The 18,158-nt window shown below is 40.5% G+C and overlaps 1 protein-coding gene across 1 annotated transcript in view; it reads right to left on the minus strand.

Annotated features, from left to right (window-relative positions):
• ascc3 (activating signal cointegrator 1 complex subunit 3) overlaps positions 1 to 3,322 on the minus strand; it is a 202,084-nt gene extending 198,762 nt beyond the window's left edge. Inside the window, exons 1-2 of the mRNA XM_073486622.1 lie at positions 3,254 to 3,322; positions 2,327 to 2,461 (exon numbers count right to left, since the gene is read on the minus strand). Of these exons, the coding sequence (XP_073342723.1) occupies positions 2,327 to 2,416 (90 nt within the window). The 5' untranslated portion in view covers positions 2,417 to 2,461; positions 3,254 to 3,322. The remainder of the gene's footprint in view (positions 1 to 2,326; positions 2,462 to 3,253) is intronic.
• Positions 3,323 to 18,158: the final 14,836 nt, after the last annotated feature.

Raw genomic sequence — 18,158 nt, forward strand, 5'->3', positions numbered from 1 at the left:
TTATCAACAAGTAGTATGTAAAATAGTTCTGGACATAATGGAAAACGGTAGTTGTCGTATGTGACACTTATATTCCACCGCTTATATATACATTATATATATTCTTTATATATACATTTTCATTACATTTTAGCAATGTGTCTTCTGTTTTTGGAACTGCACATAGTAAGCGTCATTTTAATACCGTGGACACCAATATTACTGCCATGGTGTCTCCTACCAACAACTGGATGTTGAAATGTAATCTACATTAAAACAGAGTTTAGAGCAGAGTCTACATCTGCGATTTTGGATACTCTATCCATCCAAAATGAAAACATTTGGATTTTTCCATGTGGAAGGGAATAGGGACCTGGGTGAGAGCCATACAGTATGCAAGCTGTGTCATCAAAGATAAAATATTTCTGTAATACAAAATCACATTACTTGCTTGCTCACAGAGCTGGAAGAAAAACAACCTGCTGTAGTTGATGCCAAAGATAGAACCCTCCAGTGAGTGTCAAAGCAGGACACATTTCTTCCTCTGCTAAAACATTAAGTTTGGGAAAATATGCTGACTTGATTCATTAGACTTTTGTCATGATATTAATAATTTAGCTTTTGTAAATTTGGTCATTCCATTGATTTACACATACTAGTCAGTTTACTTGTGATGAGAGGTGTAGAAATTTTTCTCGATTATAAAGATGCATTATGATGCAGACGTGGAAGATTCTGCATCGACGCAGAAATGGAGCATAATTGATAGTTCGCAGCTCATGTTGGTTGTTGATTACAGGCCTCAGCTGGCCAATAACATGGTAAAGTAACGCCACAACGTTACTCTCATGCTTTGAATTGTGGGTGGGCATAAGGTTACTCATGTTAGGAGATATGATGGAGGGAGATAGAGATCAGCAGGGAGTGATAACAAAAACTCACCTATAGTATTTTGAAAGCAGACATGTTGAGGCACATATCAGATTTTATGAACTTGGTGGGAAACAGCAACTGGACGAGACACATACTTTATGTAACCTCTGCCTCACAACAGTTATGACACTATGAAACAACACTATTATTATTATTACTACACCAGCAATATTCTAGGCTTTTCTAATAGATAACAACAGTCAAAACCAACACTGAATTGATCTGATTAACAAGAACAAAACTATTGAAAACAAATTAATGAGCCACACCATTGCACTACATGGCACGTTCCTTATTACCATGAGCACACACAATGTTGTTTATTTTGACTCAGTCCGACATGTACTATTCTGACTCGACCGTCACTTGGGGATAAAGGTGCCAGTATACTCCATCAGAACTGCTTGTCAGATGGTTGAATAGCTTCAGAATCTCGCCTTCCCAAAGTGTGAAGGGAGTGTGTCCGACCTTTTCTGTAACTTTCCAGAACAGCCGATCAAGACATTCACACCCACTTAACACTGATGATGATTGGTCAGATGTGCGGAGGTGAAAAGGAGCAAGGTTTTAAACTTCTCTCTCTAGCTCTCTTCATTCTTTACACAACTATTTCTATTTAAGTGTGGTCTTTCAGAACAACTTAACTTACACCAAGCCCAGAAAAATCAAGATATCTTGGCCTCTGCTGTTTTAATTTAATTTTGACGTCCGTTTCTTTGTCTCTTTTGGGGCGCTCAACTTTATGGAAGCCCAAAACTGAATCAATGGAGTACTCTGATTAAATAGCTTTGATAATTGAATCAGAACCAAATCATGATCATGATTTGATGGAGTTTGACTGAGGTCCTTTGACATTCTCACCTGAAGCATTACACAACACAAAAACAAAGGGATTTTTGAAAGTTTCTCAAAAGTTTACTTCAGTTTAGGGTAGGCAAGATATGATCATATATAATGAGACAATAGAAATCTGAGATTTTCCCATGCCACTTATGCCATTAAATCTCAATATTGGCCACTGCGTGCAATGTTGAGATGAGAAGGAGTGACAGAAAAGTAAAGGTGAGAAATGGAAAATTAATGAGTGGTGAAACAATTACTGATGCATATTTCAATGAGACTGACATTAGCAACATTAAATTTCCATTCTACTTGAATAAAGGGGCATAATAATGAATGTTGTATTAAAATTATGCACCTTTGGTCCTTTCAATGACTTTCTCGTACAACGCAATTTCAGCATCACATTCAGTGGCTGTTCAGTGGTGGAACAGAATACTTACACACAATGCAGAAACACTGCACTGCTATGAGACTGCTTTTTCTTTTTACATGGCCTACTACAAAATCCCACGTTCTATTGTCACAGTACTAGTTTACAATTATTACATGATTATCCACTTGCTGGCCTCACCTTCAAATCATAGAGCTGTCCAGTAAAGTCCTCCTTCTTGCTGACATTGGAGAAGGAGCGCAGTGCACCTGTGAGCCGTGGAGGAGACATTGCTCGCTGATGTTTCAGTCCACACACTGGTTTTCCACTTTATTTCTATTACACACACAGACAGAAAGCAATAGTACACTGAATTGTGAGGGCAGTATAGGTTATACATGACATTGACTATCAATGGACGTTTGTCTCCAAATACACGTAGAACTCCATACAGAAAATCTGCCAGTTTAAAGTTGCCTTTTGTTGCTGCGAATCACACTCACAGATTGGACATTATTAGCAAATGTAACTCACGGTTAGGGGTTTTCTGGTGTATTCGGCATAACAATGAACCCTAATAAACCACTTGATAGCAGTTAAATAGTTGACTGTAACAGCTATGTATTCAATAAAGTAACGCTAACCCATCTGTAATGTTGGCTCAAGAGTAACTAGGATAGCTGTTATAAACGTAATTAAGACTGCTTGGAGAATAGAGTGTGCGCCGAGTTGAAGACCGGGTGTTATCGATTCGTCAGAGATCCGAAGTGATATTCTATAACATATGAAGTTAGGTTACTGAAGTTGTGGTGATATCAAGTCAGGTGTTTTTAAAGACCTGGCGTAATTCTCTCTGGCTAGCCGAATAGGGCAGGGGTCAGAGCCAGCGAGCTTCAGCTAACGTTTATTATCATATAAAGGTAAGTGTTCCTCTCCCACTTTCACTAACTTTAACAACAACACAATCAAAGATTCTCAGTAACACTGCTCAAGTGTTGCTAGCTCATGTTAGCTTGTCAGCCTGGCTGTCACTTCCCCCAGCTGTATTAGCTGTAGCACTGCGAACAGCAGTCAGTATAAAACGCACGGAGACAAACTAGAAGTGTATTAATCACCGTAGAATCTTACTTTCCAACAGGCTCCTTCTGAAGCGCCTTGTACAATGAGCTGTCAGGCGCGTGTGAGTGGCCTACCGGCAGATGTCAACAGCATTTGCTTGTTTGCTAGGATCTATGGGTATTGTAGTTTTGACGACAAATATTTGATTTGGGATATGGTTTGAATGACTACATTACCCATCCACACAGCGTAAGTCCCCGTCACACAAGGTTCGCTTCTGATTTAAACTGACAGACACCGAAACCCGCCTAAACGGAGTCGGAACTCGAATTATAAATGAGGCATGTTACCGGTTACAGTCGACCGGCTGCGACCAAAACCGGTTCCTGCGACGAAGTCCGCTGTCCTGTTGTGGAGCTGTTCGCTGCCCCCGGGTCTCTTTGACCTATTTAGAAGATAGTTTACTCCGCCCACCTCAACAGCTCCGGTGTCAATATCGAGCGCAACCACAGAAACTATGGGTTTATAAAGAAACGAAACTTTTCATGTAATCTGCTGCATGCATACAATAACAATAATAATAACAATACTGCACTACAATAAGTTGAATGTCTCTCTACGAACACCCTCTTTGATGCATCTATGGTACCTATGGTAGATAAAACATGATAATGGTCCTCATGAGGACCCTCTCAGTGGAGAAGCCGTAACACAGGACCATATGGGCTGCCTTACAAAATATAGAAAGAAATAGAAACAGAAAAGGGTTAACAACCGTTTCCTGATAAATGCATCATGACTTACGTGCATTTTGTGTTGTTCTGTTTTGTTTTGTGCTCCTGCCCCTCAGATATCCTGAGTCCTCAGATTGAATTGGATCAGAACAAATTGCTAACACTGAATGTGGAAAACAGAGATTTGTTTGTTTTAATAGGGCACTATAATAATTTATGGAATTTTGAATTATGAGACTTTTCATTTTAACAGTAACCATCAATTCTGGTGGCAATATCTGGAGATTGGATTTATCTGTCTCAACACATTCAAACTGAGGCAGATAATCAGCAAAATTATCTCCACTATCTCTGCACTGCCCTGCTCTGTTAAACTGCTGACAACATCCAATATGAATCAGGTATTGAAACATTCATTTAAAACATTATGCAACATTAAACTGCTTATCCATATATGACTGAATTAAGACGAGCATTTAATAAACAGTCTGACAAGTCAAATCAAATCAAATCAATTGTATTTATATAGCCCAAAATCAGGGAGAGAGGAAAAAGTTGCCATATTGAAAAAAAGATGGGAGAAACCTCAGGAAGAGCCACAGAGGAGGAGTCAGATGTGCAGTAGATGTCACATGTACAGAACTGAACAACAACATCACAGTTTACAAGTATGTTCCAGATTAACATGTTAACATGAATGAAATATATAAGAATTTGATTTCCCATTAGTACAAATAATCTTGATCACTACAGCTGATTTGGACTGCTCTTTTTTGAAGATAGATACATAGACATTTGTTGTCAGCATGCTAACTTGCTCACAGTGACAACACTAACATGCTGATGTTGAGCAGGTATAGGTTTCCAATGTTCACCTTCTTAGTTTACTATGTTACCATGCTCACATTTACGATTTGCACTAACCACATTGTTCAGCTGAGGCTGCCAGGGATATTATTAGTTCTGTGAGAATTTGATATTAATCAATGTCTTAGACAATTTTAACCTGAAGGGGGCGCTAGGAAAAGTCAGAGAATCAATAAAATCATCAGGCTTCATGTGGGGTGATCAAAAAACAACACGGAAAAAAGAAGGGGAAAAAGAACAAAAAAAATAAATTAGTTAAATTACAGGTTAGAAGGTATCAGATAACAATGGTCCTTTAATCCTGAAGATTGGTCCAATAAATATATAAATGAATAAAAATTGCTCTGAAATAGATTGAGCACATTTACAGTCCCCAGAGGAAAAACTACAAAAAAATTGGTCACTTGACACAGCGTGGGTCCTATTTTAATTTTGTGAGCACAACAGCAAGTGCAAAGTAGTTGGTTTACACTGGAGTTACTTGAAACCCCACTGTGTCTGATACAAATGCTAAGGGGAACGTTGTGCGTGTAAAACTGACGCCAAAGGGTTCTGACCAAGACTCTGTATTTGAAGACCTGGGAATGACACTGTGCTGGTGCAGCAGCACAAAGTGCAAAAATGCTGGTGAGCTGAGACATAGATGGAGAGTGCAGTGATTAATGAATATACTCTCAGCCAGTCAAATCCCTGGTCTGATAGACAGCGCTGATACAGCTAAGCCAATCACAGTGAAGTATGAGAACAGCTCAACAAAGGAAGAGATTCTTCTTCATGATATCATATAATTGTCTGAATGATGCAGGATGCAGCAGGATGAGAGCACACAGCACCATACATGTCATTTGTTCAAGTTGAGTAGGAAGTGGTTAGGTGAGGTGCCTTTTATGATTGCATCAATCTGACACTTCTTCAGTCATAAGTCTACTGTTTTTCATGCTGTAAATAAGTATGTAATATCTTCAAATGTGACACAGCAGCATATATTTCATAATGCAAAACAGGAACCACAGATTTTTTTAAAAATTGGAATAAAGGCTGTGATGCACAGGATTAATGAGGCCAAGGTAATCCAATGTTGCCCTCATTACATCACCAGCTCGTCCTTCCCTTGGGTAAAACACTGAACCCCAAATTGCTCCTGATGGACAGGCCAGCACCTTGCCTGGTAGCTTCCTCCCGTTGGTGTGTGTCTATGTGAATGGGTATGTGTTATGGCACTGCTCTCTGGCATGGCACTTCTCCAATCAGAGTCTGCAGATTTATCATTTGTCATGCTGCCTTCAGGTGATTTGATGAACTGCAGGAGAAACTTTTCATACAGTATAAAATAGGTGTGGGCAACACATTTTTGAAGTATCACTCACATTCACCAATGCAGAGTGTTATCCCAACATTCCTGCTTTATCCCTGTTAACCTTTATTTGAATGCCAGTGTAGATATACACTGCATGGGGAGTGTTAAATTAAATTGGTTTTATTTACATTACATACCCTGCATTTGCTCATAATATTCTGTTAATATTGTTGACAAAGCCATCAGGTTGGTGGGAAATGGACATTGCGTCAGAAACAGACATGGCTCTGAGATGTTTCTTCTCAGCGAAACGATTACAACCCAATTTCCACCAAAGTACCACAGAATGAATCATATTCCACCTGTGCACAATGTGTTCTGCACTGGGCACCAAAATACCACACAGATGAGCACTTTCAAGGTCCGGAAAATACCAAGCTGTTCAAGCGCTGCTCGCACTGGTTGTTGCACCGCCATTACAATAGCAACCATATACCGTACCATATCCCTCACTTTCGAGCAGGCAAATCATTCAGTCATGCATTTTCTGAACTCCTTTAACACCACCATCAGTACACCCTCACATTTTTAGCCCCACTGCTGATATGTCTCTAAGAATAGTACAACAGTTGTTGTTTTCTGTCCCACAGTTTCATATTGTGGGATGTCATGAACATGGTGAATTCTAGGGGCCATCAGCACAGCTTTTGCCCCTCAGTCTTCTTTTCCATTGTTGTCATGTCTTTATTTTCAGTCAGCTGAAAAGCTTATATTGTTCTATGCACAATTGTTTATTGCCACATGGTGAAGTTAAATCAGTCTGCCACGTGCATTAATCAGACAGCCTCTTTGTAATTCATAACTCACCTACTGTATCTTCAGCTTGTGAAAAAGGTGTCTCATCTGCTCTGTCTTTACTTTTTTCTTCTGGGTGGTTTGTCCTCTTGGCCAGGCCCAAATCACCCCCAACACACACACACACACCACACACATACTCACACACACACACACACACACACACACACACACACACACACACACACACACACACACACACACACACACACACACACACACACACACACACACACACACACACACACACACAATTCATGCACTGTATGCATGAGTGGTGTCCACGGAACTCTGGCAATGCCGCAAGAGAGCTCTCCTTCAGAGAATTATGAGAGTGAGAGAATGATTCACTCTCATTTTGTGTGTGTGTGTCTCCCTCTCTCTTCCTATGTATCCCTTACACACACACACATACACACACACAATAATAACAACAATGCACATGCACATGTCCCTGAGACCAGACTAAAGGGCAAAGCTTGTAAAATACAATGCATCAGTTTGAGTTTTATTTATGTGAATTTCTCATGTTTGACTTGTCATCCCTGATATTGTTGTATCCAACATTCCAAGTGAATATGCTGTGGATGACATTACCATGGGCAAAGACAAAGTATTATGAACAAGGCTGCAAAGAAAACCACTGAGGCAAACAGCTTTCATCTATACAGCATTACTGAACAACAAATGCAAAAGCTAATAGGCTCAGCAATTAGCTGTTAAATTGGAAACAAACTGGCATAATTCTGTTTTTAAAACATTTTTAAAAAAACACTTCCGGATTGCTGGCTAGGTAATAGCAACATACAGCAACAGGTTCCCGCCAGTAAAAAATAAAAGTTGCCTGATATTACACAAATGTTCTCAGAGATATGCTAAAGCATGATGGTCAAACTGTAGATACAGCAGGAGATTGGAAATTCCTAAAATTGGGAGGAAAAGTCTTGCACGAAGGACACAACAAACAAGAGGAAGATCACCTGTCGCAAGCTTGTAACAACATGGAGGAGGACATGCAGATGGACACTGACTTGGAGTCTAACTGCGATGCCAACCTGGGCTTAATCTTGAAAAAGTTAAATGAATTCAGAAGGACTGCAGTTCACAACTAAACAGCATTAGGGAGGATATTGATCAAATGTTTACAAAAATGTGGAAGAAGCAGAGGAGCGAGTCATTACAGCTGAGGTGTGATCCAGCTACTGAAGGATGTTTTATTGGAGCTTGTGAAGCTTCAGATGCAAATGGAGCTACAGTGAGTGATATGGACGGGAGATATTGATGCAACACGTTCAGAATTAATTAGGTAAAAGAGGAAACGGAAGCATGACATCAGTGATTACTTGTGCGGACTATTTGCCTGTGAAAGGTTTGGAAGTATCTTCTACAACACTAAATATCAAGGAGAGTGCAATAAGTGTTGTTTCGAAACCTCAGACTGAAGTCCCGCGAAAGTCTATTGTGTCTATTCTCAGGCTACAGAATGATGAAGATATGCTGAAAAGAGCTTGGCAGAAAAAAAGATTTGATTTCCAAGGAAAAAAGATACACTTGGACTATGAATTCTCACTTGAGATACATAGGAAGTGGTGAGAGAATGCAAAAGTGAAAGCTACGCTCAAGGAAGGCGCTTAGCTTTCGCTTACGCGAAAGACTACGTCCCAGGCCAGACTCATAGTGTTTTATAAGGAAGGTATGGTGGTTTAGAGCGTGGCAGAGGTGGACATGGTGGACATGGCTGAAAAAGGAGGTAGCAGTGATGGTTTTGAAAAATGGAAAGCGGGAGTATACGAGCTGTAAGCCAAGATTCAAGGAACAGCTCTAGGCTTTCTAGTGTCAGGACAATTATTAAGTACTTTTGCTTTATCAGAAATACATGCAGTTACTATATATTATAGGAATCTTAAACAATGCTGAGAATAATGTCATCATACCTACCTATTTCCTCATATGACACTGAACTTATCATGGGGATGATAATAAGGGCATGAAGGAAAGATTTGGGGTTGGGACACCCCTTACTGGACATTATAGACCTATGCATGAGCTTAACAGCTGAAGAGGACTCTCTTTCATTGCCAGAAGGAAAAGACTTTCCTTCCATACTCACATTCCAGCAGAGTAATAACCCCATAAAAGAGGCCTTAACATTGGAAGTCAATATTGTTATTTGTGATTGGATTCATTATTTCTTCACAGTGTTACTGGCTAATGATTATATTTTTGCTACTGCTCCTTGTAGCACCGGGGGTGTAGGATATGATTTAAATATAGGCTTGTAGGGGCTTAAAATATACTCAAAGACACACAGTGCAAAGTATCATTTCAATTAAAGTAACTACTTATAATGTAAATGGTCTTTGAAATGCAATCAAGAGTTATGGCAAAATGAAAGAGGGAGGGAGTAAAAGTGGCTCTCCTCCAAGACACTCATCTAACAGAATTGGAACATGAAAAACTTAAGAGATGGAGATTTAATCAGTATTCATCTTCCTGTTGTCAGGGGTAGCAACTATGATTTATAGTAAATTTAATTTTGAGTGCATATATGAAGAAAGAAATTGACAGGAGATTTGTTCTGGCATGGGGATTTCTGCAGGGCGTTTTAGTTACTTTTCTGAATGTTTATGTTCCTTCGGGATCTGAGTGGAAATTCTATGAACTGATCTTGAATTATTAATCTCTGAGGCTCAGGGTACTCTAATTTGTGAGGAGATTTTATTGTTAGACCTCACCTTCTCAGGAGACAAGGAATGTACAAAAAACATACAGTTAATGATTGGTGGATCTAAAGCTGTGAACAGCTGTGAACAGCTGTTTTTGAAAGCAATGACGTTTATAAGGCATGGACATTTTTAAGGTGAGATTTTTAGCTATTTGGACATAGTTGCATCAAGGAAAGAGGTCAGAATAAAACATAGAAGTGTAAAATTGATGACATCGGAAAATTCGGACCTTATTCAGCAAAGAGATAACTATATGGCGAAGTTTAAGAAGTCTTATCTGCATGTTCATTATGCTGGATATATACAGTACAGAATCAAGTTAGATATAAAATACAGAAAGCTGACACCCAGTATTACATGGATGCTGTTGCAGAGAATATGCATCAGCCCAAAAAAACTTCCAAAGTCCAAAAGGGTATAGGTTCAACAGGAATATGTAACACAAAATCATGTAATATTGGAATATACTGAAGATTTTCAGTACGTATTTCACTTTTTTTTTTTTTTTTCTTATCAAAGTGGGGTGGGGAATGCGATTTCAATGTAGGTGAGTGCATTATGTGTGTTGGGTTCCCCTAAAATAAGTAAACAATGCTGTAGTATTTGTGATTGCAGCTCCAGGCCTGACTCCTCCTTCACCAGCCCCTAATCACAACCAGGGTATAAAAGGCACCTGTTGGCCTATTGTCAAGTCCTCTTTGTTCTGGCCTCTGCTTGCTGCTATCACTAATCCATGCTAATGACATTGATCTTGCCAGAATTGCAGTCTGGTTGCCAGTTGTCTAAGTAGCATGTACCCACGGATCGCCCCTCTTGATCCACAGCCATCTAGAGGCCTTCTCAGCTGCCTCTGAGGTGGTTTTGATGGCCTTTCTCTGGCGTACACCTGTGATGCCAAGCAGGCTGTATGCTTTGCAGAGAGATCGCACTGCGAAGCCTCTACAGACCACCTCTATTGGCACACACGGGGCACGTCACCCCCGTCTGCGGCACTCCTCCACTAAGTCGGCATACTTGGCACGCTTTCTCTCATTGGCCTCTTTCATGCGCTCCTCCCAGGGAACTGTCAGCTCCAGTAGGACCACCTGTTTTATTGAATCTGAGAACTATGTCTGGTCTCGGTGGTTTCAACGATGTGCTCTGGGAATCTGAGCTGCTTCCCCAGTTCGGCCTTCATCTGCCAGTCCGGTGCGGTTCCAAGGAGTCCCACTGCCCCTCTTGGCTGGGGCTTAGACTTCTCCCCTGCTCGGACGAAAGCAATGCTCTAGCCTTCCTCTTCTGAGGCACAAAGGACATGATGGTGTGTCAACCTTGCCCCAGCAGAAGAGGTTGGATGGACTGGGTAAGACGTCATAGACGGACGCAATCAGGAACTTGATCCGGTAAGGATGAATTTACCTGGCAGACCCGACTTGTCCACTGCTGTCGGCCATGCCTCCAGCTCCCGATTTGTGGCCTTGATGGATGCAGCATCCTTCAGGGTGCAATCAAAGGTCTTGTCGAGGCTCTTGATGGGTTTCTCGGTGACCGATGGAATCTGGGTGCTGTCCAGAGAGAAGGGGAACTTGTCAGTCACTTTCCCTCTCTTGAGCACCAGGGACCTAGATTTTGCAGGCTTGAAACACATCCGAGCCCAGGTGATGATCTTCTCCAAGCCCTGAAGGATCCAACGGCACCCCAGCACTGACATCGTTGTAACTGTCAGGTCGTCCATAAAGGCTCTGATGGGGGGCTGGCGGACTCCAGACTTGGTGAACGGGCCTCTGCACTCGACTTTGGCTGACTTGACCAGCATGTTCATGGCCGAGGCAAAGAGGATCACTGAAATAGTACATCCAGTGATGATCCCTTTCTCCAGCCGATGCCACTCAGATGTGACTGTCCCAGAGGTGACTCTCAGCTTGAAACTCTTGTAATAGTCCAAGATAACGTCCCTGATTTTACCTGGGACATTGTGCTGATCCAGTGCTGTTTCCACCAGCTTATGGGGAATGGATCCATAAGCATTGGTGAGGTCGAGCCACAGCACTGCTAGGTCTCCTTTCCCTTCTCTTGCCTCTCTGATCAACTGCGTGACCACACCTGTATGCTCGAGGCATCCTGGAACTTTTGGGATTCCACCCTTCTGTACAGAGGTGTCGATGTACTTATTCTTCAGGAGGAACTCCGTCAACCGATGGGATAGGATGGCGAAGAATATCTTCCCCTCAACACTGAGCAGTGAGATGGTTCTGAACTGCTCGATGTTCTTAGCATTCTCCTCCTTGGGAATCCAGACACCTTCTGAAGGATCTTCCACAGCCGGTGAAGGAGTCTGTGACATATCTAAGTTATTGGAGGTTGTTGTGTTTGATCAGATTGAGGAATATCTGATCAAGCACAATCTTCTGTTTGAGCTTCAGTCTGGATTCAGAGCAGCCTCCACTACTACCTCACTTATTTTTGGAATACATCAGACAAGAAAGTGAAAATGGAAAATATGTGCATTTGCTTTTGCTGGATTTACAAATATTGAAGGGGTTCTGTCAGAATAAAGGAACGTGTTATATGGTGTGCCCCAAGGCTCAATATTAGGGCAGCTCTTATTTCTTATTTACGTTAATGACATGCCGGCTGCAGTAAAATGGAAGCTGTTATTGTATGCAGATGATTCTGCTTTGCTGGTGGCACAGAAAGAGACCCACCAAATTGAGGTGACTCTTTGCAGAGAGTTAAAAAATATAAGGAAGTGGCTCATAGAAAACAAGCTGTCATTACACCTGGTTAAAACTTATTAAACTCTGTTTGGCACGAAGCGCAGGCTGCAAAAGGCTAATACGTTAAAGGTTACATGCAATGAAAATGACTTCTTATTGCTTGTGTCACATACCTTGGCATTATTCTGGATCAACCACTCTCAAGTGACCCAACAGCTGCAAAAAAATCACAAATAAGTGCCTGTAAACTTAAGTTCCTGTACCGCAGAAAAAGGGAGTTTGACTCCACATGTCAATGGTGCAGCCCCAGACTATCTTGGTTCACTTTCAGTCATGAGTAAATAGTGTTGCTCAGATAAAATTTTGTATACAAGGACTGTACTTAGAAGTCACATTCGGACTCATCTTTGGGGTAGGATGACTGACTAGATAGTGATAGTGTTTTTTATGATGTTTATATATGCAATGCTCTTGTTTTTTACTAAAATGGTAAGAAAGTGGGGTGAAAAATTAAGTTTTTGTCTTATGGTGATTTTGAATCTTCGTTTTTTATTATAATGGAATTTATAAATGTTTTGTGTTGTCTGTTCTGTCTTATGACATGTTTTATGATCATGTTGGAAACAAGTGTTCTCACTTTTACATGTTATCCCTTCATTGATTTTAGTCATGGATATAGAAGGCAATCAGTCATCTGGCAAAAAGGGACTATACATTTATGTATTTCTCACCTGAATTCTGCTTATTCTAGGCTTGACTGTTTTCTTACAGTAAAAGTTAAAGTTACAGTTAAAGTTTAATTCAGGGTGATAAATTGCAGTATTGGTAAGATGGACTTGTCACATCACAACAATTTCCTTGGATTTAGTATTCGGTTCTGAAAAGAGGAGCTCTAACTGGAGGCTAAACACGGGGATTCTAAATCAAATGAGGCAGCAAATAAGGATGGATGTAAAAGATTATTCTTGATGAAAATGATAACAGAGAAGCATTCCCACTGATTCTTTGGTATGCATACAAGGCTGTTCTTCATTTAAAAAAGCAGAGAAAAGAGAAAAATTACAGAGACCCTGAGGGTAAGAACACAACAGTATTTCTGAAAACACAATAGGCTCGTTCGAGATGAACTGGCTGGAAAGTGGACGAGATCAGGTGGCAGCAGAGCCAAAAAGCTGGGCTCAAGTCTGACAGTTTTCCAGTAGCCTTTAGTCTGTACAGGAAGTCACAGAAACATTCACATCCTGTTAGATCTGATTCTGATTCATTTAAATGTTATCAGACACATTTATCAGTTTGTTAGTCTTCAATTGTGGTTAATTATGACACCACAGCCTATTAAAACTCTTCACAGGCTATCCGTGATTTCTGTTCATGGATCAACCTCCATTTTACATAAATTCTCATATAAATCGGCTTCATGTCAGTTTGCTGCTGTTTATAAACCATCTGAGCAGACCTGTCCCTCTCAGACTACAATAATAAATGGAATACACTTATAGTCACAAAGGAAAGAAATACGAGCAATAGTTTTCATTAGTGATCTATCAGATATTTATATTGTCGGGGCTTCACATCTGAAGCCTCACATCCCACTTACTCACATACTTAGTTTTTGTGTTGTTAAATATTTTTACAGGCCGATTTAAATTGCTCCAGTGTTAATATAGACAACAATTATTTTTTTTTGTGTGCTTTTTATAATTTGAATCTAGGCTATTAAGCATGTCTTCTCTTAACAGAATAGCCTAAAATGTCAAAATCAGCCAAATAAGATCAAAAATCTCTGTTTCAGCAAAAATAAACCAGCACGCATTGTGCAGAGATTGCTGCTGATTGATTCTGTGCATTCTGTGATCTCGAATGAGCCTAATCACATTTCAGTTAACAGAAAATGTGGGAAAACACTATTTGTTTGTGATTGGATAGAACCCAACTCCCTCAGGACAGTTCAATGTCATTTCCTGTTTCTCTTGTGTACTGTGCCACCTTTTCAAAAATCCTAATTCTTGATGTGTTTTGTTAAATGATTTGTTTTGTGAAATGATGTGGTTTGTGAAATGATGTTGCGTTTTGTGAAACGTTGTTTGATGAAATACAATATGTTTTGTAAGATGTAGTTGTGTTTTCTCTGCAAAGAGCAATGATGCCAGACCTTGCAGGTGAAATGTTAACCATGGCCATGTTAACAATCTTGTTTCAGCGTAGATAGTCTGTATATTCTTGCACAAAATATTGGACAAAAAAATGTTTGGACATAGGAGATTTTTACAAAACATCCTAAGTGAAACATGGTTGTCTGATCTAAATTCAATGGTAATCTATACAAGTATATAGAAATATTTGAATATATTACCATCATAAACCTTATGATGATGCTAGAGGAAAAGTCAGGGGATCGCCAAAGTCAGTAGGTGACAAACAGGCATGGAGGGGGTCTTCTAAAATCATCCTCTGAATACCATCCATTATATCAGTCTGGCCAGTAGTTGTGTACTAGTTAAGGCTGTGCAGCTATAAGAGCTAAATTACAATAAAAACATGAACACGTGAATGTAAAATGTTGACCTCTTCCAGATGAAAAATGTCTAATGGTGTGTTCTAGTTACAGTCCTGTCTAATGTATAGGGTGTGCAAGGTATGTGGGCACATTAAAGGAGACTTGGTGCAACAGAGTCTAACTGAGAAGCACTTCTGGCTCTCAACAGAAACAATAAAAGAGCTCCTTGGTATCTCCTGTGGCATACGGAGGCCATTTGTTTTTGTCAGAAGGCTGCTCAACACCCTGCTAATGTGCTTCCAGGAGGCTGCTACCAGCTTTTCCCTCAAGGCAGAAATCCATCCTAATTATTCACATTTTGAAGTGAGCTTCATGGTGAGGACCTTCTCCCACGGTGCAGACAACGTCACATACATCTTTATAACCCACCACCCTGAAAACTGCAGCCAATCTGCCACACACTCCCAACAACTGATTGTTTAGCCAGTACATTATGTGTGTGCATGCATACATACTATATGTGCACGACAAAATGAATTGAGTGTGTATTTGAGTTCATGGCAAGAGTGCCTGAGTAAGTGTGCTATGAGTGTGTCTGGCCGCATGTATGATAGGTCGTGCAAGCCATAATTTATTCTGGCCATATATATATATATACTGTATATATATATATGTATATATATGTGTGTGTGTATTATATATATATTAAAGGTTAAAAACAATGGCCAAAATCCAAAGGATGTGCAATTATCCTGCAATTGGATTAAACCAGCCACGACACTTATCAATGTTCCAACCACTACTCACTAGCCATTACTACATGATTGCATGGGAATTCAGTACCTGACTTTCCCCCACCACTTTTCCCAAAGAAGTCACCGTAGCCTGCCCGATCTCGCACTTGGACAAATTCACTGTCAAACCTGCCTCCTTCAAATTACATAACACCGAGCGCAGATTCTCCACGTGTTCAACCCATGACTTTGAACAGACGACAAGATCAATAAGATAGGCTTCACAGAAAGGCAAACCAGACAAGACGACATTCATCCAATGCTGAAAGGTAGCTGGCACATTATGCATGCCAAAAGCCATTACCTTATACTCAGGGTGATATGCACTGGAATGGCAATGTCGAATTTTGAGCTGCTTCACCACCTGACCAAATCTATGTCCACTCGCCTGATCTCAGCCGCCTCCAAGAGAACATGGCTGAACACCAGACGGATTTGGTTTTCAGGTGGATTTTCTTTTAGTTAGAAAAATATATGTAAAATATTAAATTCTTGACATTTTGTATGTTTATTTTGCTTACTTGAAGACTAAGTGGGGAAGTTGCATCTGCTCACTGCGAACAGTCTTGCACATGTCTCCTACATCCAACAGAAACTCACCAAGAAGGTTTGTCCACAACATCCTGCTCATAGCAAAGATCATTAAGACAGAGGCTACCAACCTGGTAGTCGAGAGTTGAGAGCAAAAACAAAGGATGGGGGAGAGACATTTAAATCCTCTGGCTATCTCTCAACTCCAACTTTCCTTGCCAGTGTGAGCAACAAAAACTGGTGCGCATAGTGTCTCACGGTTAAGTGCAGATAAAAGGTTTAAAAGTTTCAAAGGTTACGTTAATTATCATTTTATCAAACAAGGGTGCACAATAAGATGCAAGTTGCAGTCCTTTTATAGATGAGAGCAATCCATCCTGGTACTTTGCCCTTGTGTCATGCCCCCCATCTAATTTGACTGGCAGTAAATGGCTTTGCCAATTTGATAGCATAAAATAACAATACTGTATGGATTTTTAGCTATTAGGAGCCCCAGTCTGATGGCCAGACCAGCAAACAAACATGTTGTGTTTTTGTCGCTCTATGATCGGCTTCACTATATAGAAATAATTAAAGAAATAGATGGGTTTGAGTGTTTGAGTCCCAGTCTTCATCAAAGTTGACGGACCTGACACACACAACTACCTTATTTATGTCCAGGTAATCTTTCTGTCATCTGTCAATTTTCTGTCATTAAGACACTTTATTTTGCTGTTTTATAAACTGTCCAATGTGTTGTTCCTGTAGACTAATTACATAACTGTGGTGAATCACAGCCACTGTCTCTACTTAGCCGTTTGTGCTTAATTAGGCAACTGTTAACTACGAGCTGAGAAGAGGTCAAAACAGGTCGGGTTTAGCTCCACTTCCAACGTTACTTCATGCTCTTTACCAGTTTCATTATTTGAAATTATAGACCCAAGATGGCGGCACGCACGGATCGCAAAGGCCTGTGTCCCTCCAGATTTCAAAGACGGGGGAAGCGAGGAGGGCTACAAGCTAGGCTAAAGCTAACTCCTCATCGGCTTTCTCTATCAAGCCTTTTCCTCGCAAATGTTCGGTCTCTGGCGAACAAAATGGATGATCTGCGGCTGCGAATCACCATCCACAAATGGACTATGGACTGCAACGTCATGATTTTCACTGAAAACTGGCTCAACAGCGACGTACCCGACAGCGCTATCACAAAAAAAATACTAAAAAGTAAGTCCGTCTGTGTCCTCAGATTCTGGTGACTTTCTACCTTTGCACCACTGAGAGCATCCTGTATCACAGTATGTTCTGACCAAAAAGCACTGTAGAGGGTGGTAAAAACTGCCCAATTCATCACTGGTTCTTCACTCCCCAACATTGAGGCTTAACAGCGCAAGTGGTGTCTGTGGTGAGGGTACAGCATTATACAGTCCTGCTCACCATTATTGGCACCCATGAAGTTTAAGTACATAATGTGGAATATTTTCTGAAAAAAATGAATCAAGTGAAACATTTTTTTTCTATAGAGAACTCGTGTTTGATACAAAAGAGCAAATGATAAACAACAATATAAAACAATTAACAATGGGAGGAAAAAATAGAAAAACTTAAAGCTTGCTGTGTCACTGGTATTGGCACCCTTTGCTGTAAATCAGTATGGAAACACATTGTGACTCACCTGTGGTAAATCACAAATGAGAATCATCTGTGATAAATTGTCTGTGCCCATGTGACATGAATTAGCCAATGAATGATGACTTCTGTGTTTTAAAAAGCCATCTGTTATCCCCTGTTCCTTTGTCAGAATGGTGAAGACAAAGGAGCTGTCTGAGGACATCAGAAGTGCGATAATTGGCAAACACAAGACCTCCAAAGGGTATAAGGCCATCTCCAAAGACCTTGGTGTCCCTGTTTCAACAGTGCGTAATGTTATTAAGAAGTTTGCCAAGCATGGAACTGTCAAGAACCTCCCTGGGCGTGGGGGGAAGAGAAAAATTGATGAGA

This window comes from Pagrus major, chromosome 18 (assembly GCF_040436345.1).
Source record: "Pagrus major chromosome 18, Pma_NU_1.0".
Classification (NCBI taxonomy): domain Eukaryota; kingdom Metazoa; phylum Chordata; class Actinopteri; order Spariformes; family Sparidae; genus Pagrus; species Pagrus major.